At 43.7% G+C, this 23,400-nt stretch overlaps 1 protein-coding gene across 3 annotated transcripts; it reads right to left on the bottom strand.

Annotated features, from left to right (window-relative positions):
• Positions 1-1,242: 1,242 nt before the first annotated feature.
• ntpcr (nucleoside-triphosphatase, cancer-related) lies at positions 1,243-16,650 on the bottom strand. 3 transcript variants are annotated; one of them, XM_036945901.1, is made up of 5 exons: positions 16,523-16,650; positions 13,639-13,801; positions 10,952-11,054; positions 9,202-9,411; positions 1,516-2,622 (listed from the first exon to the last, which is right to left on the bottom strand). In XM_036945901.1, exons 1-5 carry the CDS (start codon positions 16,641-16,643, stop codon positions 2,542-2,544), a joined length of 678 nt encoding a protein of 225 aa, XP_036801796.1. In that variant the 5' UTR covers positions 16,644-16,650; the 3' UTR covers positions 1,516-2,541. The 3 variants fall into 3 exon arrangements, with proteins under 3 accessions (XP_036801798.1, XP_036801796.1, XP_036801797.1); XM_036945902.1 differs by lacking the exon at positions 16,523-16,650 and adding an exon at positions 16,132-16,367 and having other exon boundaries at positions 1,527-2,622; XM_036945903.1 differs by lacking the exon at positions 10,952-11,054 and having other exon boundaries at positions 1,243-2,622.
• Between the last annotated feature and the right edge of the window lie 6,750 nt (positions 16,651-23,400).

Raw genomic sequence — 23,400 nt, forward strand, 5'->3', positions numbered from 1 at the left:
GTATTAAACTAGGTGGCTAGTGATAGTGGAGTGGTCAGTGTGTTAAACTAGGTGGGTAGTGATAGTGGGGTGGTCAGTGTAGTTATAGTGGGGTGGTCAGTGTGTTAAACTAGGTGGGTAGTGATAGTGGGGTGGTCAGTGTAGTGATAGTGGGGTGGTCAGTGTGTTAAACTAGGTGGGTAGTGATAGTGGGGTGGTCAGTGTGTTAAACTAGGTGGGTAGTGATAGTGGGGTGGTCAGTGTGTTAAACTGGGTGGGTAGTGATAGTGGGGTGGTCAGTGTGTTAAACTAGGTGGGTAGTGATAGTGGGGTGGTCAGTGTGTTAAACTAGGTGGGTAGTAATAGTGGGGTGGTCAGTGTAGTGATAGTGAGGTGGTCAGTGTGTTAAACTAGGTGGGTAGTGATAGTGGGGTGGTCAGTGTAGTGATAGTGGGGTGGTCAGTGTGTTAAACTAGGTGGGTAGTGATAGTGGGGTGGTCAGTGTGTTAAACTAGGTGGGTAGTGATAGTGGGGTGGTCAGTGTAGTGATAGTGGGGTGGTCAGTGTGTTAAACTAGGTGGGTAGTGATAGTGGGGTGGTCAGTGTGTTAAACTAGGTGGGTAGTGATAGTGGGGTGGTCAGGTATTAGGTGGCAGGTATTAGTGAGGTTAGGGGAACTTGCATTAGTGTCTGTGATGTGTTACTTACCTGAGGTAAATGAGTGACACTTGTTCACTTGACTGAGCCAGTCCTGACCACCTCTATAGACAGAGGAGAAAGGAGGAGAGACAGGGGAGTGGAGGGAGAATGGAGGGATGGAGGACGAGTTGTGGAGGGAGAAAGGAGAGATGGAGGAGTGCAAGGAGGAAGGGCTGTTCTCCCTGGATCTACCACACAGTTTCTGTCTCAGGGAGTCATAGTTATCTTCTAGAGAGAGGGAGAGAGAGAGAGACAGAGGGGGAGAGAGAGACAGAGGGGATAGAGAGAGTGTGGAACAGCGAGAGACAGGCAGCGGGATGAGGGAGAGAAAAGGAGAGCGATCGGAGAGAGACGGGGAGAGGGAGAGAGGAGGAGGTGCGAGACAGAGGGAGGAGGGGGGGGGAGAACAGGTGAGAGAGATTGGGGGAGTGAGCGAGACAGAGGGAGGAGGGGTGGGGGAAACAGGTGAGAGAGATTGGGGGAGTGAGCGAGACAGAGAGTTAGTTCCCTTCAGTTGGTATAGTCCACATTATCATTCCAGTCATTTCACTGTTTGGTTTACCTTCATTTGCTTTCTTTGTAAACGACGTCACGGCCGTGTGGTTGTTATGAAGATCATTAGTAAAGTTCACAATATTAAGAAAGACATGCTAATAGCTGGAGAGGAGAGCAGACCAAGCCCTAACACATGGCGATGTAATCACACAGTTCCACGGTTGGTGCAGGCAATTGACCAGGATATAGTCTATTATTGTACACTATTCTCCATATTATAATTATATTTATCACTAATCTTCCAACATTATCATTGGTTGAAGAACTGAATGTGGCAGTTTTCAGAAATAATTAAATCATTGTTTTATTACATTTTTATTGATTTTTTTGTTATTTTACCAGGTAAGTTGACTGAGAAAACATTCTCATTTACAGCAATGACCTGGGGAATAGTTACAGGGGAGAGGAGGGGGATGAATGAGCCAATTGTAAGCTGGGGATGGTTAGGTGGCCATGGTCTATTACAGAGTATTGGCCAAAATCCACCCATCAGGGTCGGTCTAGTACAGAGTGCTGGCCAACATCCATCAATCAGAGTCGGTGTAGTACAGAGTGCTGGCCAACATCCATCCATCAGGGTCAGTCTAGTACAGAGTGTTGGCCAACATCCACCCATCAGGGTCGGTCTAGTACAGAGTGCTGGCCAACATCCATCAATCAGAGTCGGTCTAGTACAGAGTGCTGGCCAACATCCATCCATCAGGGTCAGTCTAGTTCATCAGGGTCAGTCTAGTACAGAGTGCAGGCCAACATCCACCAATCAGGGTCGGTCTAGTACAGAGTGCTGGCCAACTTCCACCAATCAGGGTCGGTCTGGTTCAGAGTGCTGGCCAACATCCACCAATCAGGGTTGGTCGAGTTCTTCAGGGAGAGTCTTGTTCATCAGGGTCGGTCTAGTACAGAGTGCTGGCCAACTTCCACCAATCAGGGTCGGTCTAGTTATTCAGTGTCGGTCTCGTTCTTCAGTGTCGGTCTCGTTCTTCAGGGTCGGTCTCGTTCGTCAGGGTCGGTCTCGTTCTTCAGGGTCGGTCTCGTTCTTCAGGGTCGGTCTCGTTCTTCAGGGTCGGTCTCGTTCTTCAGGGTCGGTCTCGTTCATCAGGGTCGGTCTAGTACAGAGTGCTGGCCAACATCCATCCATCAGGGACGGTCTTGTTCATCAGGGTCGGTCTTGTTCATCAGGGTCGGTCTTGTTCATCAGGGTCGGTCTTGTTCATCAGGGTCGGTCTTCTTCATCAGGGTCTAGTTCAGAGTGCTGCTGTGTTTCTGAATGCCCTCCATGATGTTCCACTGACCTTGGATAACTTCCACCTACTTAGCACTTTGTTTGAGACAGTCCTTTAGAGCTGACACAACCTCTGGTAATATAACATCTCTGTTCTCCTTGGAGACCTGAGAGAGAGGAGGGAAAGCCGGGGGGTGGGGGGGGGGGATAGGGAGAGAAACACACAACCAAAGATGTTTAAGAGATACCATAGCAGCAAGAGCATAGTGTTCCTGATGGATGGAACCAGATAACACTGTTAATGTCACTAATATTGATCCTGATGGATGGAACCAGATAACACTGTTAATATCACTAATATTGATCCTGATGGATGGAACCAGATAACACTGTTAATGTCACTAATATTGATCCTGATGGATGGAACCAGATCTAACAGTTAATATCACTAATATTGATCCTGATAACACTGTTAATATCACTAATATTGATCCTGATGGAAGGAACCAGATAACACTGTTAATGTCACTAATATTGATCCTGATGGATGGAACCAGATCTAACAGTTAATATCACTAATATTGATCCTGATGGATGGATCTGGTTTAGTCACGCATGATTTCATGTTTAATCCCCACCATGCTTTTCTGTAAAGGATAATGATATCCACAATGCTATACTGTAAATGATAATGGTATCCACCATGCTATACTGTAAAGGATAATGGTATCCACCATGCTATACTGTAAAGGATAATGGTATCCACCATGCTATACTGTAAAGGATAATGGTATCCACCATGCTATACTGTAAAGGATAATGGTATCCACCATGCTATACTGTAAAGGATAATAGTATCCACCATGCTATACTGTAAAGGATAATGGTATCCACCATGCTATACTGTAAAGGATAATGGTATCCACCATGCTATACTGTAAAGGATAATGGTATCCACCATGCTATACTGTAAAGGATAATGGTATCCACCATGCTATATATTCTACATGGTAAAAGGATAATGGTATCCACCATGCTATACTGTAAAGGATAATAGTATCCACCATGCTATATATTCTACATGGTAAAAGGATAATGGTATCCACCATGCTATATATTCTACATGGTAAAAGGATAATGGTATCCACCATGCTATACTGTAAAGGATAATAGTATCCACCATGCTATATATTCTACATGGTAAAAGGATAATGGTATCCACCATGCTATATATTCTACATTGTAAAAGGATAATGGTATCCACCATGCTATACTGTAAAGGATAATGGTATCCACCATGCTATACTGTAAAGGATAATGGTATCCACCATGCTATACTGTAAAGGATAATGGTATCCACCATGCTATACTGTAAAGGATAATGGTATCCACCATGCTATACTGTAAAGGATAATGGTATCCACCATGCTATACTGTAAAGGATAATAGTATCAACCATGCTATACTGTAAAGGATAATGGTATCCACCATGCTATACTGTAAAGGATAATGGTATCCACCATGCTATACTGTAAAGGATAATGGTATCAGTCATGCTATACATTCTACATGGTAAAAGGATAATGGTATCCACCATGCTATACTGTAAAGGATCATGGTATCCACCATGCTATACTGTAAATGATAATGGTATCAGTCATGCTATGCATTCTACATGGTAAAAGGATAATGGTATCCACCATGCTATACTGTAAAGGATAATGGTATCCACCATGCTATACTGTAAAGGATAATGGTATCCACCATGCTATACTGTAAAGGATAATGGTATCCACCATGCTATACTGTAAAGGATAATAGTATCCACCATGCTATACTGTAAAGGATAATAGTATCCACCATGCTATACTGTAAAGGATAATGGTATCCACCATGCTATACTGTAAATGATAATGGTATCAGTCATGCTATACATTCTACATGGTAAAAGGATAATGGTATCCACCATGCTATACTGTAAAGGATAATGGTATCCACCATGCTATACTGTAAAGGATAATGGTATCCACCATGCTATACTGTAAAGGATAATGGTATCCACCATGCTATACTGTAAAGGATAATGGTATCCACCATGCTATACTGTAAAGGATAATGGTATACACCATGCTATACTGTAAAGGATAATGGTATCAACCATGCTATACTGTGAAGGATAATGGTATCCACCATGCTATACTGTAAAGGATAATGGTATCCACCATGCTATACTGTAAAGGATAATGGTATCCACCATGCTATACTGTAAAGGATAATAGTATCCACCATGCTATACTGTAAAGGATAATGGTATCCACCATGCTATACTGTAAAGGATAATGGTATCCACCATGCTATATTGTAAAGGATAATGGTATCCACCATGCTATACTGTAAAGGATAATGGTATCCACCATGCTATACTGTAAAGGATAATGGTATCCACCATGCTATACTGTAAAGGATAATGGTATCCACCATGCTATACTGTAAAGGATAATGGTATCCACCATGCTATACTGTAAAGGATAATGGTATCCACCATGCTATACTGTAAAGGATAATGGTATCAGTCATGCTATACATTCTACATGGTAAAAGGATAATGGTATCCACCATGCTATACTGTAAAGGATAATGGTATCCACCATGCTATACTGTAAAGGATAATGGTATCCACCATGCTATACTGTAAAGGATAATGGTATCCACCATGCTATACTGTAAAGGATAATAGTATCCACCATGCTATACTGTAAAGGATAATAGTATCCACCATGCTATACTGTAAAGGATAATGGTATCCACCATGCTATACTGTAAATGATAATGGTATCAGTCATGCTATACATTCTACATGGTAAAAGGATAATGGTATCCACCATGCTATACTGTAAAGGATAATGGTATCCACCATGCTATACTGTAAAGGATAATGGTATCCACCATGCTATACTGTAAAGGATAATAGTATCCACCATGCTATACTGTAAATGATAATGGTATCAGTCATGCTATACATTCTACATGGTAAAAGGATAATGGTATCCACCATGCTATACTGTAAAGGATAATGGTATCCACCATGCTATACTGTAAAGGATAATGGTATCCACCATGCTATACTGTAAAGGATAATGGTATCCACCATACTATACTGTAAAGGATAATGGTATCCACCATGCTATACTGTAAAGGATAATGGTATCCACCATGCTATACTGTAAATGATAATGGTATCAGTCATGCTATACATTCTACATGGTAAAAGGATAATGGTATCCACCATGCTATACTGTAAAGGATAATGGTATCCACCATGCTATACTGTAAAGGATAATGGTATCCACCATGCTATACTGTAAAGGATAATGGTATCCACCATGCTATACTGTAAAGGATAATGGTATCCACCATGCTATACTGTAAAGGATAATGGTATCCACCATGCTATACTGTAAAGGATAATGGTATCCACCATGCTATACTGTAAAGGATAATAGTATCCACCATGCTATATATTCTACATGGTAAAAGGATAATGGTATCCACCATGCTATATATTCTACATGGTAAAAGGATAATGGTATTCACCATGCTATACTGTAAAGGATAATGGTATCCACCATGCTATACTGTAAAGGATAATGGTATCCACCATGCTATACTGTAAAGGATAATGGTATCCACCATGCTATACTGTAAAGGATAATGGTATCCACCATGCTATACTGTAAAGGATAATGGTATCCACCATGCTATACTGTAAAAGATAATGGTATCCACCATGCTATACTGTAAAGGATAATAGTATCCACCATGCTATATATTCTACATGGTAAAAGGATAATGATATCCACCATGCTATACTGTAAAGGATAATGGTATCAGTCATGCTATACATTCTTTTGACCGGTAGTGGGTGGGTGAGTGAGTGAGTGAGTGAGTGAGTGAGTGAGTGAGTGAGTGAGTGAGTGAGTGAGTGAGTGAGTGAGTGAGTACGTACATACATACATACATACATACATACATACATACATACATACATGTGGCTTGCAAAAGTATTCATTGGCATTTTTCCTATTTTGGTGCCTGGAATTAAAATAGATTTTTTGGGGGTTTGCATCATTTGATTTACACAACATGCCTACCCCTTTGAAGATGCAAAATATGTTTTATTGTGAAACAAGCATGAAATATTCACCCCCCCAAAGTCAATACTTTGTAGAGCCACCTTTTGCAGCAATTACAGCTGCAAGTCTCTTGGGGTATGTCTCTATAAGCTTGGCACATCTAGCCACTGGGATTTTTGCCCATTCTTCAAGGCAAAACTGCTCCAGCTCCTTCAGGTTGGATGGGTTCCGCTGGTGTATAGCAATCTTTAAGTCATACCACAGATTCTCAATTGGATTGAGGTCTTGGTTTTGACTAGGTCATTCTAAGACATTTAAATGTTTACCCTTAAACCACTCAAGTGTTGCTTTAGCAGTATGCTTCGAGTCATTGTCCTGCTGGAAGGTGAACCTCCTTCCCAGTCTCAAATCTCTGGAAGACTGAAACAGGTTTCCCTCAAGAATTTCCTTGTATTTAGCTCCATTCATCATTCCTTCAATTCTGACCAGTTTCCCAGTCCCTGCCGATGAAAAACATCCCCACAGCATGATGCTGTCACCACGCGTCACTGTGGGGATGGTGTTCTTGGGGTGTTGTGAGGTGTTGGGTTTGCAGCAGACACCAAACGTTTGGCGAACACCAAACAGTGTACGGCTTAAAGTGGTCCTATGGACAGATACTCCAATCTCCGCTGTGGAGCTTTGCAGCTCCTTCAGGGTTATCTTTGGTCTCTTTGTTGCCTCTCTGATTAATGCCCTCCTTGCCTGGTCCATGAGTTTGGGATATTATTTTATAACCCAACCCTGATCTGTACTTCTCCACAGCTTTGTCCCTGACCTGTTTGGAGAGCTCCTTGGTCTTCATAGTGCCGCTTGCCTGGTGGTGCCCCTTGCTTAGATGTGTTGCAGACTCCGCGGCCTTTCAGAACAGGTGTGTGTATATACACTGAGATCATGTGACAATTAGATTGCACACAGGTGGACTTCAACTAATTATGTGACTTCTGAAGGGAATTGGTTGCACCAGATCTTATTTAGGGGCTTCATAGCAGAGGGGGTGAAAACATATGCACGGCCACTTTTCCATTTTTTACTTTTTAGATTAGATTTTTTTTCGCTTCACCAATCTGGACTATTTTGTGTCTGTCCATTACATGAAATCCAAATAAAAATCTATTTAAATTACAGGTTGTAATGCAACAAAATACTAAAAACGCCAAGGGGGTGAATACTTTTGAAAGGCATTGTATTATATATTTTGAGAACAATTTAACCAGACTCCATAGGGTCATAGACCAATTTAACCAGACTCCATAGGGTCATAGAACAATTTAACCAGACTCCATAGGGTCATAGACCAATTTAACCAGACTCCATAGGGTCATAGACCAATTTAACCAGACTCCATAGGGTCATAGACCAATTTAACCAGACTCCATAGGGTCATAGACCAATTTAACCAGACTCCATAGGGTCATAGACCAATTTAACCAGACTCCATAGGGTCATAGAACAATTTAACCAGACTCCATAGGGTCATAGACCAATTTAACCAGACTCCATAGGGTCATAGACCAATTTAACCAGACTCCATAGGGTCATAGACCAATTTAACCAGACTCCATAGGGTCATAGACCAATTTAACCAGACTCCATAGGGTCATAGACCAATTTAACCAGACTCCATAGGGTCATAGACCAATTTAACCAGACTCCATAGGGTCATAGACCAATTTAACCAGACTCCATAGGGTCATAGACCAATTTAACCAGACTCCATAGGGTCATAGACCAATTTAACCAGACTCCATAGGGTCATAGACCAATTTAACCAGACTCCATAGGGTCATAGACCAATTTAACCAGACTCCATAGGGTCATAGACCAATTTAACCAGACTCCATAGGGTCATAGACCAATTTAACCAGACTCCATAGGGTCATAGACCAATTTAACCAGACTCCATAGGGTCATAGACCAATTTAACCAGATTCCATAGGGTCATAGAACAATTTAACCAGACTCCATAGGGTCATAGACCAATTTAACCAGACTCCATAGGGTCATAGACCAATTTAACCAGACTCCATAGGGTCATAGACCAATTTAACCAGACTCCATAGGGTCATAGACCGATTTAACCAGACTCCATAGGGTCATAGAACAATTTAACCAGACTCCATAGGGTCATAGACCAATTTAACCAGACTCCATAGGGTCATAGACCAATTTAACCAGACTCCATAGGGTCATAGACCAATTTAACCAGACTCCATAGGGTCATAGACCAATTTAACCAGACTCCATAGGGTCATAGACCAATTTAACCAGACTCCATAGGGTCATAGACCAATTTAACCAGACTCCATAGGGTCATAGACCAATTTAACCAGACTCCATAGGGTCATAGACCAATTTAACCAGACTCCATAGGGTCTGAGACCAATTGCAGACTCCGCGGCCTTTCAGAACAGAAACATTTGACATCCCTACAATGAGGCAGGTAAGATTAGATAAATACAGAGAGTGGGATTATTTGTGTGTGTGTGTGTGTGTGTGTGTGTGTGTGTGTGTGTGTGTGTGTGTGTGTGTGTGTGTGTGTGTGTGTGTACGCATGCGTGTGAATGTACTCACAGTGAAGACAGTGACGTCCGTCCTGGTCCGTATCTCCTCCACGAAACCCAGTGGTTTTCCTGAAGGGAGGGGTATAGTCCCCAGGACAGAGAAGACTGGAGAGTCCAGGGCCTGTCTGACTGACCTGATGAACGCCTGGCTGAACAGCTCCATTTTACCAACCTCATCAATGATAAACACCTGATGATTGCTACTGCATGAAGAGTCAAGCTAAAACACAGAGAAAGAGAGTGAGGTTATAGACAACATCACTCACCACAAAAAACAACAACTATATGGTTGATATACTAGAGCTGCTGTGGGCCTACTCTACTCTACTACTAGAGCTGCTGTGGGCCTACTCTACTCTACTCTACTCCCAGAGCTGCTGTGGGCCTACTCTACTCTACTACTAGAGCTGCTGTGGGCATACTCTACTCTACTACTAGAGCTGCTGTGGGCCTAATCTACTCTACTACTAGAGCTGCTGTGGGCCTACTCTACTCTACTACCAGGGCTGCTGTGGGCCTAATCTACTCTACTACCAGGGCTGCTGTGGGCCTAATCTACTCTACTCCCAGAGCTGCTGTGGGCCTACTCTACTCTACTACTAGAGCTGCTGTGGGCCTACTCTACTCTACTCCCAGAGCTGCTGTGGGCCTACTCTACTACCAGGGCTGCTGTGGGCCTAATCTACTCTACTACTAGAGCTGCTGTGGGCCTACTCTACTCTACTACTAGAGCTGCTGTGGGCCTACTCTACTCTACTCCCAGAGCTGCTGTGGGCCTACTCTACTCTACTACTAGAGCTGCTGTGGGCCTACTCTACTCTACTCCCAGAGCTGCTGTGGGCCTACTCTACTCTACTACTAGAGCTGCTGTGGGCCTACTCTACTCTACTCCCAGAGCTGCTGTGGGCCTACTCTACTCCCAGAGCTGCTGTGGGTCTACTCTACTTTACTACCAGGGCTGCTGTGGGCCTAGTCTACTCTACTACCAGGGCTGCTGTGGGCCTACTCTACTCTACTACTAGAGCTGCTGTGGGCCTACTCTACTCTACTACTAGAGCTGCTGTGGGCCTACTCTACTCTACTACTAGAGCTGATGTGGGCCTACTCTACTCTACTACCAGAGAATGTCAAGAGTGCAAAGCTGTCATCAAGGCAAATGGTGGCTACTTTGAAGAATGTAAAATATATTTGATTTGTTTAACACTGTTGGTTACTACATGATTCCATATGTGTTATGTCATAGTTTTGATGTCTTCACCATTATTCTACAATGTTGAAAATAAAGAAAAACCCTGGAATGAGTAGGTGTCCAAACTCTCGACTGGTGCTGAATGAGGAAAATCACTGCTCACAACCCTGACATAGGAGGAAAATCACTGCTCACGACCCTGACATAGGAGGAAAATCACTGCTCACGACCCTGACATAGGAGGAAAATCACTGCTCACGACCCTGACATAGGAGGAAAATCACTGCTCACGACCCTGACATAGGAGGAAAATCACTGCTCACGACCCTGACATAGGAGGAAAATCACTGCTCACGACCCTGACATAGGAGGAAAATCACTGCTCACAACCCTGACATAGGAGGAAAATCACTGCTCACGACCCTGACATAGGAGGAAAATCACAGCTCACGACCCTGACATAGGAGGAAAATCACTGCTCACGACCCTGACATTGGAGGAAAATCACTGCTCACGACCCTGGCATAGGAGGAAAATCACTGCTTAGTTAAAAAGTGCAATAATAACATACGTTTCTGAAGAGAGGTAGAGCCAGGTTCTCAAACGAAGGTACATCCACTACATACTGTCCTACAGTGTACTCCCTCCCTCCATGTGAAGCTACAGACTTCTCTCTGAACAGAACAAAGACAGCAGAGAAAACACATTAACACATAGGGGACTGTTTCCCAGACACAGATTAAGCCCTGGACTGAAAATCGCCACCAGAAAATGTACATTGACCCTCCCCCCTCTTGAACACTGCTGCTACTGTTAGTTTGTTTGTTACCTATGCATAGTCACTTCGCCCCCACCTACATGTACAGATTACCTCAACTAGCCTGTACCCCCGCACACTGACTCAGTACCGGTACCCCCTGTATATAGCCTCCACATTGACTCTGTACCGGTACACCCTGTATATAGCCTCCACATTGACTCTGTACCGGTACACCCTGTATATAGCCTCCACATTGACTCTGTACCGTAACACCCTGTATATAGCCTCCACATTGACTCTGTACCGTAATACCCTGTATATAGCCTCCACATTGACTCTGTACCGTAATACCCTGTATATAGCCTCCACATTGACTCTGTACCGGTACACCCTGTATATAGCCTCCACATTGACTCTGTACCGGTACACCCTGTATATAGCCTCCACATTGACTCAGTACCGGTACCTCCCTGGAAATAGCCTCCACATTGACTCAGTACCGGTACCTCCCTGTATATAGCCTCCACATTGACTCTGTACCGGTACCTCCCTGTATATATAGCCTCCACATTGACTCTGTGCCAGTACCTCCCTGGAAATAGCCTCCACATTGACTCAGTACCAGTACCCCCTGTATATAGCCTCCACATTGACTCTGTACCGGTACACCCTGTATATAGCCTCCACATTGACTCTGTACCGGTACACCCTGTATATAGCCTCCACATTGACTCTGTACTGGTACCCCTGTATATAGCCTCCACATTGACTCTGTACCGGTACACCCTGTATATAGCCTCCACATTGACTCTGTTCTGGTATCCCTGTATATAGCCTCCACATTGACTCTGTTCTGGTACCCCATGTATATAGCCTCCACATTGACTCTGTACTGGTACCCCTGTATATAGCCTCCACATTGACTCTGTACCGGTACACCCTGTATATAGCCTCCACATTGACTCTGTTCTGGTATCCCTGTATATAGCCTCCACATTGACTCTGTACTGGTACCCCCTGTATATAGCCTCCACATTGACTCTGTACCGGTACACCCTGTATATAGCCTCCACATTGACTCTGTACTGGTACCCCCTGTATATAGCCTCCACATTGACTCTGTTCTGGTACCCCCTGTATATAGCCTCCACATTGACTCTGTACCGGTACCCCCTGTATATAGCCTCCACATTGACTCTGTTCTGGTACCCCCTGTATATAGCCTCCACATTGACTCTGTTCTGGTACCCCCTGTATATAGCCTACACATTGACTCTGTTCTGGTATCCCTGTATATAGCCTCCACATTGACTCTGTACCGGTACCCCCTGTATATAGCCTCCACATTGACTCTGTACCGGTACCCCCTGTATATAGCCTCCACATTGACTCTGTACCGGTACCCCCTGTATATAGCCTCCACATTGACTCTGTTCTGGTATCCCTGTATATAGCCTCCACATTGACTCTGTACTGGTACCCCCTGTATATAGCCTCCACATTGACTCTGTACCGGTACACCCTGTATATAGCCTCCACATTGACTCTGTACTGGTACCCCCTGTATATAGCCTCCACATTGACTCTGTTCTGGTACCCCCTGTATATAGCCTCCACATTGACTCTGTACCGGTACCCCCTGTATATAGCCTCCACATTGACTCTGTTCTGGTACCCCCTGTATATAGCCTCCACATTGACTCTGTTCTGGTACCCCCTGTATATAGCCTACACATTGACTCTGTTCTGGTATCCCTGTATATAGCCTCCACATTGACTCTGTACCGGTACCCCCTGTATATAGCCTCCACATTGACTCTGTACCGGTACCCCCTGTATATAGCCTCCACATTGACTCTGTACCGGTACCCCCTGTATATAGCCTCCACATTGACTCTGTTCTGGTATCCCTGTATATAGCCTCCACATTGACTCTGTTCTGGTATCCCTGTATATAGCCTCCACATTGACTCTGTACCGGTACACCCTGTATATAGCCTCCACATTGACTCTGTACCAGTACCCCCTGTATATAACCTCCACATTGACTCTGTACCAGTACCCCCTGTATATAGCCTCCACATTGACTCTGTACCGGTACCCCCTGTATATAACCTCCACATTGACTCTGTACTGGTACCCCCTGTATATAGCCTCCACATTGACTCTGTACCGGTACCCCCTGTATAAAGCCTCGTTATTGTTATTCTTATTGTGTTACTTTTTATTTTAGTCTACTTGGTAAATATTTTCTTCTTCTTGAACTGCACTGTTGGTTAAGGGCTTGTCAGTCAGCATTTCACAGTAAAGTCTAACACTTGTTGTATTCGGCGAACATGGCCAATAAAGCTTGATTTGATTTGAAAAGTAACAATAGAGAATGTTCATTGAAAATGTTTTTTAAGTTCTGAACTTGGCTTAATCTGTGTCTGGGGAACCGGTCCTTACAGAAATAGGTAGACCATTTTGGTTGATTATGTAACGTGACTGAAACCTACCTGACTCTGGACAAGTTTCCTCTCTGTCCGGTCACAGTGACAACGTCGAAACCGACCCTGCGCCTCCCCTCCCTGACCTCCTGGGTGTAGAAGCCCTCCACAGACACACCTGAAGACACTATTACGTCACAGGCCTTCTGGACCAGGGTGGTCTTACCCACACCTTCACAATGGAAGAGGGTCGTGTCAAATCCAAAATGAAGTAGTTTTGTCTTGTTGGGGCCTTCAAACCATGACTATCAACAGAAATGCAATATTTGATCATAATGTAAAGTACTGACTCATGAATCGAGTTGTTTTATGTTAGTATTTGGCGAAGGTCACACCATTCACTTTACGGAGGAAATCAGAATACTCAGGATCTGCCTGGGATACACGTTGTCTCTGTAGTTAACACAACCACAAAGTCATAATTGTGGCTAAAACCCTCCCATTTCTGAAAAATTATATTCTTAAAATGGGATTCTAAACCTAACCACACTGCTAACCTTATGCCTAACCCTATTATTAAATTAAGATGAGAATGCAAACTTGTGTAGCTAATTTTGACTTTGTGGCTTTGGAATCTAACCCTAACCCTAACCAGTGGAAACTGGGATACACCAGAGGGGAAGAGGCGAAGCGAGAGGGTTTACTTCCACCAAAATATGTCCATTTAAAGCAGATCATTAATTATTAAGCAAGTGAGGGGGGTTTGTATGGGGGGCAATGAGTGTCAAATGTTGTCAAATTGAAAATTAATAGCTATTTCAATACTTGAGGCTCATTTGATCTAATAGAAGTTGCGTAATGCTGAGGTTCTTTCGAGTGTAGGACACGGATATAAGTTGACGCACGTGACATCCCGGCAACTTTGAGAAAAAACACTTTATATCAGTTGTCCCTGTTGAAATCCGAGACGTCTATGAATATTCATTAGGCTAGCATCTCACTTGTCATTGAGTACAATTGTAATATCAACGAATATTCAACAAAAAGTATTAAAATAATGAGATGTATCCACCAATCCAAAGAGAAATAGGCGTGAGCTTGACAGCCCAGTGTTCAGCTCTGTGGACAGAAAAAAAGACCGTAGTTAGGCACCTTGTCATTTTATCCAACGATTGTCTATTACATTGACAAGACTCGATTGACCACTAATGGAAATACATGTCCTCAAAGATGGAAGGCAGGGGTACGGAGGGGAGATCAGGTAGGACAATTCTAGTCAATGAGAGGGCAGCAACACATTTGAACAGACCATAGAGATAGATAGAGGACTAATCTTTGTATCTGTGCCATTGTAGCATCTGTGACAGCATGGGCAGCACCATTGAATCTCCATTTTAAAGTAGTACATTTTCTTCTTCATTGGCTGATTGCTCCCAACTCCTAGGAATCCCCATCCAGTGTACTACTTTCAATTGGTGGAAGCCCTCAATGGCAATGTCCATGCTAAAACCGGTTATATCCATGACGAGTCCTCTATTTCTACGACAACAGGCACAACTCTGATATAATTATATATTGTTTTTTAAGTTGCCAAAATGCCATGAGCGTTCACTTAACGTATATTCGATCAAATAAGCCTCACGTATCAAATTAGCAATTCAACTTGTTTGGCACTCATTCACCTCCACACACAAATTCCTCACTTTGTGGGCTTATTTTTGTGGACAGATTGTGGGTGGAGCCCAACCTCTTGCTTCGCCTCTTATATCAAGTATCTCCAATAGAGTCTGACTCCAGCAGATACCTTCTCTAAGCTGGACACATTACATTTTTAACAATGCTTTTTTTTTCCTGATAAAAACTAATGAATTGCATCCGCCATTGGAGCCCAGTTTCATAGTATTATTATTATTATGTTGGCAATGAGACATGCCCACGTTGCTGGTAGTTAAAATGTAAACAACAACAAAATTACTAGAGCTAGTGTGTACTAATTAACGTATACTCGAGCTTGCGTGGTACTTAAAATAACGCCCAGGACCAGCGCTTTTGCGTGGTATGTGTGGAGCACACTACACCCTGGAACAACACTACTGACTGACTGCAGACCAACACACGTCTCCAGGTTGCGCGCGCACACACACCATTTGAGATGTGCCCGCATACCATTTTGCCCAAAATACCCTGTAGGTGTGATCAAGGCCTGACAGTAATTATTTGTGCAAAATGGTATGCAGCATCATCTGGATGTGTGTGCAACAAAAGTAGAACATTCACCTTCTCCCATTTCTGTCAAGCCGTGTGCATACAGTTTGAAAGGTCCAACCTAGAGGCACCTGCCTCTCAGCACAATGCTGCGGGTCATACGCAGCGTTCCATTGGAAATCAAGACACTCAAGCGTTAGCTTATAAATTGTTTTAGGTATTAGCTGAACTACTGCTGTTACATTGTATTGGGTGGCATCATGTCTATAGCTAACGTTAGTTAGCAGCAGTCACAACTTCACAGCGTTTCTGAACAACTTCCCGTGCCATGCTGTCTGCGTTGTGTTTTATACTTACCCGGAGGTCCGGTTAGGAAAACGTGTTTGATCATTTCTGATGAAATGTTCTGTATTCACTGTTCACTACTCTGCTTCTCCTCACATCCGTAAACATGGGAACCGCACATGTGCAGATTGAATTGGCAGGACTCAGCTAGGGGATTATATTAATGAACCCGGTTAGCATGTTTTCTTTCGATTTGGAACCGGGCTGCCTCCCGGGCGTGAGCCAGGTACTACGTTCTGTTCGACGGTCAAGTATGATTAGTATTCTGTGTTTTCACATGCTAAAGTAATTGCTTTTGATAAAAACGCTTTATCTGCCTTCCCAATGAAAACTACTTTGAATATTCGAACATATATTTTATGGAAAAGAGATGTAGGTTTCTGCTGCATTGTTGACAGATTACCGTTCGATTTGAACCCGGCGCGCCTCCCCCACTGATTTCGCCCGGTCACCCATGTGATGGGCCATAACACAACACAGTTCAACCCGGGGCAGTTTAATCGAATCCCCTTATTGACATTCATCGGGAAGGTAATAGTAGAAGGGGGAAGAGAGAATAATCAATCAATACTAATTGGAAGGGGTCTGTGTAAATTTGAATCCAGGTAAAGCAGTGTGAATACTTTCTGAAGGCACTGTATATCAATATGTGCGGATAAAGATGTTTCTTAAAAATAAAATAAAATTCCACCGCTATTTCTTGCATAATGAATTGTATACACTCAAAATGATTCCATCATGTCTAGCGTATTTAGTTTTTTTTTTTTTATCAACATCTGGAAAGTTTACCGTTAGATTTGCTGTTTCCATTAGGCCTGTATTGACATTATTTTATCCGACATGTACTTTACTCACATAAAAAGGTTATTGGAACCAATTACACTCACTGGAGTATCTAACGTCTTTGAAAAAGCGCCAGGGATTTGAGACACACAGTGGAAAGTGTCATAATACCCACACAACCTAGCAGTCAAACAAGGAAATGGTTCCAATACTTTTTTCACCATACATTTTATCCATTGTGGATTTTAGAAACACTTCAAATCAAATCACAATGTATTTGTCACATGTGCCGATACCACAGGTACCATATGCTTACTTACCAACAATGCAGTTTTAAGAAAAAAAGTATTGAAATATTTACTGAAGTAAAACATAAATAAATGAAATAAAATAAGAAAAATAACAAATAATTAAGGAGCAACAATAAAATAACAGTAACAAGGCTATATACAGGGGGTACCGGTACAGAGTCAACGTGGAGGCTATATACAGGGGTACCAGTACAGAGTCAATGTGGAGGCTACCGGTACAGAGTCAATGTGGAGGCTATATACAGGGGGTAACGGTACAGAGTCAATGTGGAGGCTATATACAGGGGGTACCGGTACAGAGTCAATGTGGAGGCTATATACAGGGGGTACCAGTACAGAGTCAATGTGGAGGCTATATACAGGGGGTACCAGAACAGAGTCAATGTGGAGGCTATATACAGGGGGTACCGGTACAGAGTCAATGTGGAGACTATATACAGGGGGTACCGGTACAGAGTCAGTGTGGAGGCTATATACAAGGGTACCGGTACAGAGTCAATGTGGAGGCTATATACAAGGGTACCGGTACAGAGTCAATGTGGAGGCTATATACAAGGGTACCGGTACAGAGTCAATGTGGAGGCTATATACAGGGGGCACTGGTACAGAGTCAATGTGGAGGCTATATACAGGGGGCACCGGTACAGAGTCAATGTGGAGGCTATATACAGGGGGCACCGGTACAGAGTCAATGTGGAGGCTATATACAGGGGGCACCGGTACAGAGTCAATGTGGAGGCTATATACAGGGGGTACTGGTACAGAGTCAATGTGGAGGCTATATACAGGGGGTACTGGTACAGAGTCAATGTGGAGGCTATATACAGGGGGCACTGGTACAGAGTCAATGTGGAGGCTATATACAGGGGGCACCGGTACAGAGTCAATGTGGAGGCTATATACAGGGGGCACCGGTACAGAGTCAATGTGGAGGCTATATACAGGGGGCACCGGTACAGAGTCAACCGCCTTATGCGGTGGGCTCTGATTGTACAAGGATATCATGTACAGATAGCTTATGTGAAGGGCTCGGCGAATGTGGTTGCTGACGCTTTATCACGGGTTTACTAACTGGGGAAGCGATGGCTTTTGTTATTGCAAAACTAGGTTTGCAATTTTTGTGGTGGGCGTGTTACGTTCCCCAGTTTGTGTTGTAGTTTGGGTATTTGCATGTGTTTTATTTCAGGAAATGGATTCCTGAAATCCCTCAAGCAGCTGATTGGTCGACTCCAGGGCTAATTGGAGAGCTGACCCCGCCCCCTCGTCAAGACACAGCTGTCTCCAGTTACACATTCCTTCTAAAGCTGTATAAAAGCCAGTGTTCTGTTCAGGAGAGAGCGATTGGTAGGTAGGGATTACTGAGAGAGATTTGCTGGGAGGTCATTGCAAAGCGGTTGTTTGTAATAGAGAGATTTGGAGGTAGGAATTGCTGAGAGAGATTTTGCTAGAGAGATTTTGGAGGTAGGGATTGCTGAGAGAGATTTTGCTAGAGAGATTTTGCTGAGGTCATTGCAAAGCGATTGTTTGTGATAGAGGGATTTGGAGGTAGGGATTGCGGAGAGAGATTTTGCTAGAGATTTGCTGGGAGGTCATTGCAAAGCGGTTGTTTGTAATAGAGAGATTTGGAGGTAGGAATTGCTGAGAGAGATTTTGCTAGAGAGATTTTGGAGGTAGGGATTGCTGAGAGAGATTTGGAGGTAGGGATTGCTGAGAGATTTTGCTAGAGATTTGCTGGGAGGTCATTGCAAAGCGGTTGTTTGTAATAGAGAGATTTGGAGGTAGGAATTGCTGAGAGAGATTTTGCTAGAGAGATTTTGGAGGTAGGGATTGCTGAGAGAGATTTTGCTAGAGAGATTTTGCTGAGGTCATTGCAAAGCGATTGTTTGTGATAGAGGGATTTGGAGGTAGGGATTGCGGAGAGAGATTTTGCTAGAGAGATTTTGGAGGTAGGGATTGCTGAGAGAGATTTGGAGGTAGGGATTGCTGAGAGATTTTGCTAGAGATTTGCTCTGAGGTCATTGCAGAGCGATTGTTTGTGATAGAGAGATTGTTTTTGCTGGAGATTGATTGTGCTGGGAGTTCATTGCTGGGAAGTGGTATGTTCTATGAGTTTGTTGCTCAGATGGAGCTTATTTGATGTCCTTTGTTAGTTTGAAATTGTTTAATATCCTGTTTCATTTGTTCCCAGGGGGAAAGGGGAAGGCACCTTGGGAGTGCTTAGGCAAGAGGCCCGCGGGCATACATATACCCGTAGTATATTCATTGTCTAGGTACACTAGGTAAGACCTGGACGGACCACCCCCTCTATTTTGGTTAGGGCACCAGGTGATGCTAAATTAGGTAAGTAGTGGGTAGGCAGGTAAGATAGGAGAGGGGGGGGGGCTTTGAGATTTACTTTCTTTGCTTTGGTTCCGTCCAGCCCCTTTTCCCCATATTACCGTGTACAGGAATAAAGTCCTTGTAAAACGGTACCACATTCTGTCTGTGTCATCCTTACTCGCACCTACAGTCCATACCTTTTTCACTTCACAGAGAGTTTAGTTGTAGCAGGGTGTTGCATTCCCTCTTCAGAGGCGTGCGTAACAGAGGCTATATACAGGGGGCACCGGTACAGAGTCAATGTGTGCACAGGTTAGTCAAGGTAATTGAGGTAATATGTACAGTTGAAGTCGGAAGTTTATAGATGGCGGTTATGATATCGTTTAGTACCTTGAGCGTGGCCGAGGTGCACCCGTGACCAGCTCGGAAACCGGATTGCACAACAGAGAAGGTACGGTGGGATTCGAAGTAGCAGTAGTAGTAGCAGTAGTAGTAGTAGAGGCAACAGTAGTAGTAGAGGCAGTAGTAGTAGTAGATGCAGCAGTAGTAGTAGTAGTAGCAGTAGTAGAGGCAGCAGTAGTAATAGTAGTAGTAGCAGCTGCAGTAGTAGTAGCAGTAGTAGTTAGTAGTAACAGTAGTAGTAGAGGCAGCAGTAGTAGTAGTAGAGGTAGTAGTAGAGGTAGTAATAGTAGTAGCAGCTGCAGTAGTAGTAGTAGAGGTAGTAGTAGTAGTAGAGGCAGTAGTAGTAGTAGTAGTAGTAACAGTAGTAGTAGTAGCAGTAGTAGTAGTAGAGGAGGCAGCATCAGTAGCAGTATTAGTAACAGTAGTAGTAGCAGCAGTAGCAACAGTAACAGTAGTAGTAGCAGTAGCAGTAGTAGAGGCAGCAGTAGTAGTAGAGGAGTAGTAGAGGCAGCAGTAGTAGTAGTAGTAGTAGCAGCAGCAGTAGTAGTAGCAGTAGCAGTAGTAGTAGTAGAAGTAGCAGCAGTAGTTGTAGCAGTAGTAGCAGTATAAGTAGTAGTAGTAGTAGTAGTAGCAGCAGCAGTAGTAGTAGAGGCAGCAGTAGTAGCTGTATTAGTATTAGTAGAAGTAGTATCAGTAGTAGTAGCAGCAGTAGTAGCAGTAGTAGTAGCAGTAGAAGCAGTAGTAGTAGTAGTAGAAGTAGAGGCAGCAGTAGTAGTAGCAGTGGCAGCAGTAGTAGTAGCAGTAGAAGCAGTAGTAGTAGCAGCAGCAGTAGTAGAAGCAGTAGTAGTAGCAGTAGAAGCAGTAGTAGTAGTAGAAGTAGCAGCAGTAGTTGTAGCAGTAGTAGCAGTATAAGTAGTAGTAGCAGCAGCAGTAGTAGAGGCAGCAGTAGTAGCTGTATTAGTAGTAGTAGCAGTATTAGTAGAAGTAGTATCAGTAGTAGTAGTAGCAGCAGTAGTAGTAGCAGTAGAAGCAGTAGTAGTAGTAGTAGAGGCAGTAGCAGTAGAAGCAGTAGTAGTAGCAGCAGTAGAAGCAGCAGCAGTAGTAGCAGTAGAAGCAGCAGTAGTAGTAGTAGTAGAAGTAGCAGCAGTAGTTGTAGCAGTATAAGTAGAGGCAGTAGCAGTAGAAGCAGTAGTAGTAGCAGCAGTAGAAGCAGCAGCAGTAGTAGCAGTAGAAGCAGTAGTAGTAGTAGTAGAAGTAGCAGCAGTAGTTGTAGCAGTAGTAGCAGCAGTAGCACTATTAGTAGTAGCAGTAGTACCAGTAGTAGCGGTATTAGTAGAAGTAGTAGTAGTAGTAGCAGCAGTATCAGTATTTGTAGCAGCAGTAGTAGTAGTAGTAGCTGCAGTAGTAGCAGCAGTAGCAACAGTAGTAGTAGTAGTAGCAGCAGTAGTAGTAGTAGCAGCAGCAGTAGTAGTAGTAGTAGAGGCAGCAGTAGTAGCTGTATTAGTAGCAGCAGTAGTAGCAGTATTAGTAGAAGCAGCAGTAGTAGTAGTATCAGTAGTAGTGGTAGCAGTAGTAGTAGCAGCAGTAGAAGCAGCAGTAGTAGTAGTAGCAGTAGAAGCAGCAGCAGTAGTAGTAGTAGTAGCAGCAGTAGAAGCAGCAGCAGTAGTAGTAGTAGCAGTAGTAGTAGTAGCAGTAGAAGCAGCAGCAGCAGCAGTAGTAGTAGTAGCAGCAGTAGTTGTAGCAGTAGTAGCAGTATAAGTAGCAGTAGTAGCAGTAGTAGCGGTATTAGTAGAAGTAGTAGTAGTAGTAGCAGCAGAAGTAGCAGTATTAGTAGCAGCAGTAGTAGTAGTAGAGGCAGCAGTATCAGTATTTGTAGCAGTAGTAGTAGTAGTAGTAGTAGTAGCAGCAGTAGCAACAGTAGTAGTAACAGTAGTAGTAGCAGCAGCAGTAGCAGTAGTAGCAGTAGTAGTAGTAGTAGCAGCAGTAACAGTAGTAGTAACAGTAGTAGTAGCAGTAGTAGTAGTAGAGGCAGCAGTAGTAGTAGAGGCGTAGTAGAGGCAGCAGTAGTAGTAGAGGCAGCAGTAGCAGCAGTAGTAGTAGTAGTAGCAGCAGCAGTAGTAGTAGTAGAGGCAGCAGTAGTAGCTGTATTAGTAGCAGCAGTAGTAGCAGTATTAGTAGCAGCAGCAGTAGTAGTAGTAGTATCAGTAGTAGAGGTAGTAGTAGTAGCAGCAGTAGTAGTAGCAGTAGAAGCAGCAGCAGCAGCAGTAGTAGTAGCAGCAGAAGTAGCAGTATCAGTATTTGTAGCAGTAGTAGTAGTAGTAGAGGCAGCAGCAGTAGTAGTAGTAGCTGTAGTAGTAGTAGTAGTGGCAGCAGCAGTAGTAGTAGCAGCAGCAGTAGTAGTAGAGGCAGCAGTAGTAGCTGTATTATTAGTAGCAGCAGCAGTAGTAGAGGTAGCAGTAGCAGTAGAAGTAGTAGTAGCAGTAGCAGTAGAAGCAGCAGTAGTAGTAGTAGCAGCAGTAGAAGCAGCAGCAGTAGCAGTAGTTGTAGTAGCAGTAGTAGTAGCAGTATCAGTAGTAGTAGTAGCAGTAGTAGCGGTATTAGTAGAAGTAGTAGTAGTAGCAGCAGTAGAAGTAGCAGTAGTAGCAGTAGTAGCAGTATTAGTAGAAGTAGTAGTAGCAGTAGTAGCGGTATTAGTAGAAGTAGTAGTAGTAGCAGTAGTAGCAGTAGTAGCGGTATTAGTAGTAGTAGTAGTAGTAGCAGCAGTATTAGTAGCAGCAGAAGTAGTAGTAGTAGTAGTAGCAGCAGTATTAGTAGCAGCAGAAGTAGTAGTAGTAGTAGTGGCAGCAGTAGTAGTAGTAGTAGCAGCAGTAGTAGCAGTAGCAGCAGTAGTAGCAGCAGTAGTAGTAGTAGCAGCAGCAGTAGCAGCAATAATTGATTCAGTGTCTCTTTCCTTGTTGACTGTTGACAGCTGTATAGAATACATTGTATTGCTAAGATGCTCAAACTCACAGACACAAGCTTTATCCCTCATGCTGGCCCTGACCAAACCGCTAAGTTGTCCTCACTATAGCTGCACTTCTCCACATGGCCGGACTTCTAGTGGTCTTCTCCACCTGGCCAGATTTCTAGTGGTCTTCTCCACATGGCTAGACTTCTCAGTCTTCTCCACATGGCCAGACTTCTCATGGCCTTCTCCACATGGCCAGCCTTCTAGTGGTCTTCTCCACATGGCCAGACTTCTCGTGGTCTTCTCCACATGGTAAGACTTCTCATGGTCTTCTCCACATGGCCAGACTTCTCATGGTCTTCTCCACATGACCAGACTTCTCGTGGTCTTCTCCACATGGCCAGACTTCTCGTGGTCTTCTCCACATGGCCAGACTTCTCGTGGTCTTCTCCACATGGCCAGACTTCTCGTGGTCTTCTCCACATGGCCAGACTTCTCGTGGTCTTCTCCACATGGCCA

This window comes from Oncorhynchus mykiss, chromosome 16, assembly GCF_013265735.2.
Source record: "Oncorhynchus mykiss isolate Arlee chromosome 16, USDA_OmykA_1.1, whole genome shotgun sequence".
NCBI classification, from domain to species: domain Eukaryota; kingdom Metazoa; phylum Chordata; class Actinopteri; order Salmoniformes; family Salmonidae; genus Oncorhynchus; species Oncorhynchus mykiss.

Excerpts from the sequence above, each read along its gene's own strand:
- ntpcr (XM_036945901.1), bottom strand. The coding sequence starts at position 16,643 with ATGAATGTCAATAAGGGGATTCGATTAAACTGCCCCGGGTTGAACTGT. Across the intron at positions 11,055-13,638 it reads GGAAACTTGTCCAGAGTCAG|AGAGAAGTCTGTAGCTTCAC; the intron begins GTAGGTTTCAGT and ends TGTTCTGTTCAG. Across the intron at positions 9,412-10,951 it reads CTCTACCTCTCTTCAGAAAC|CTTGACTCTTCATGCAGTAG; the intron begins GTATGTTATTAT and ends TCTGTGTTTTAG.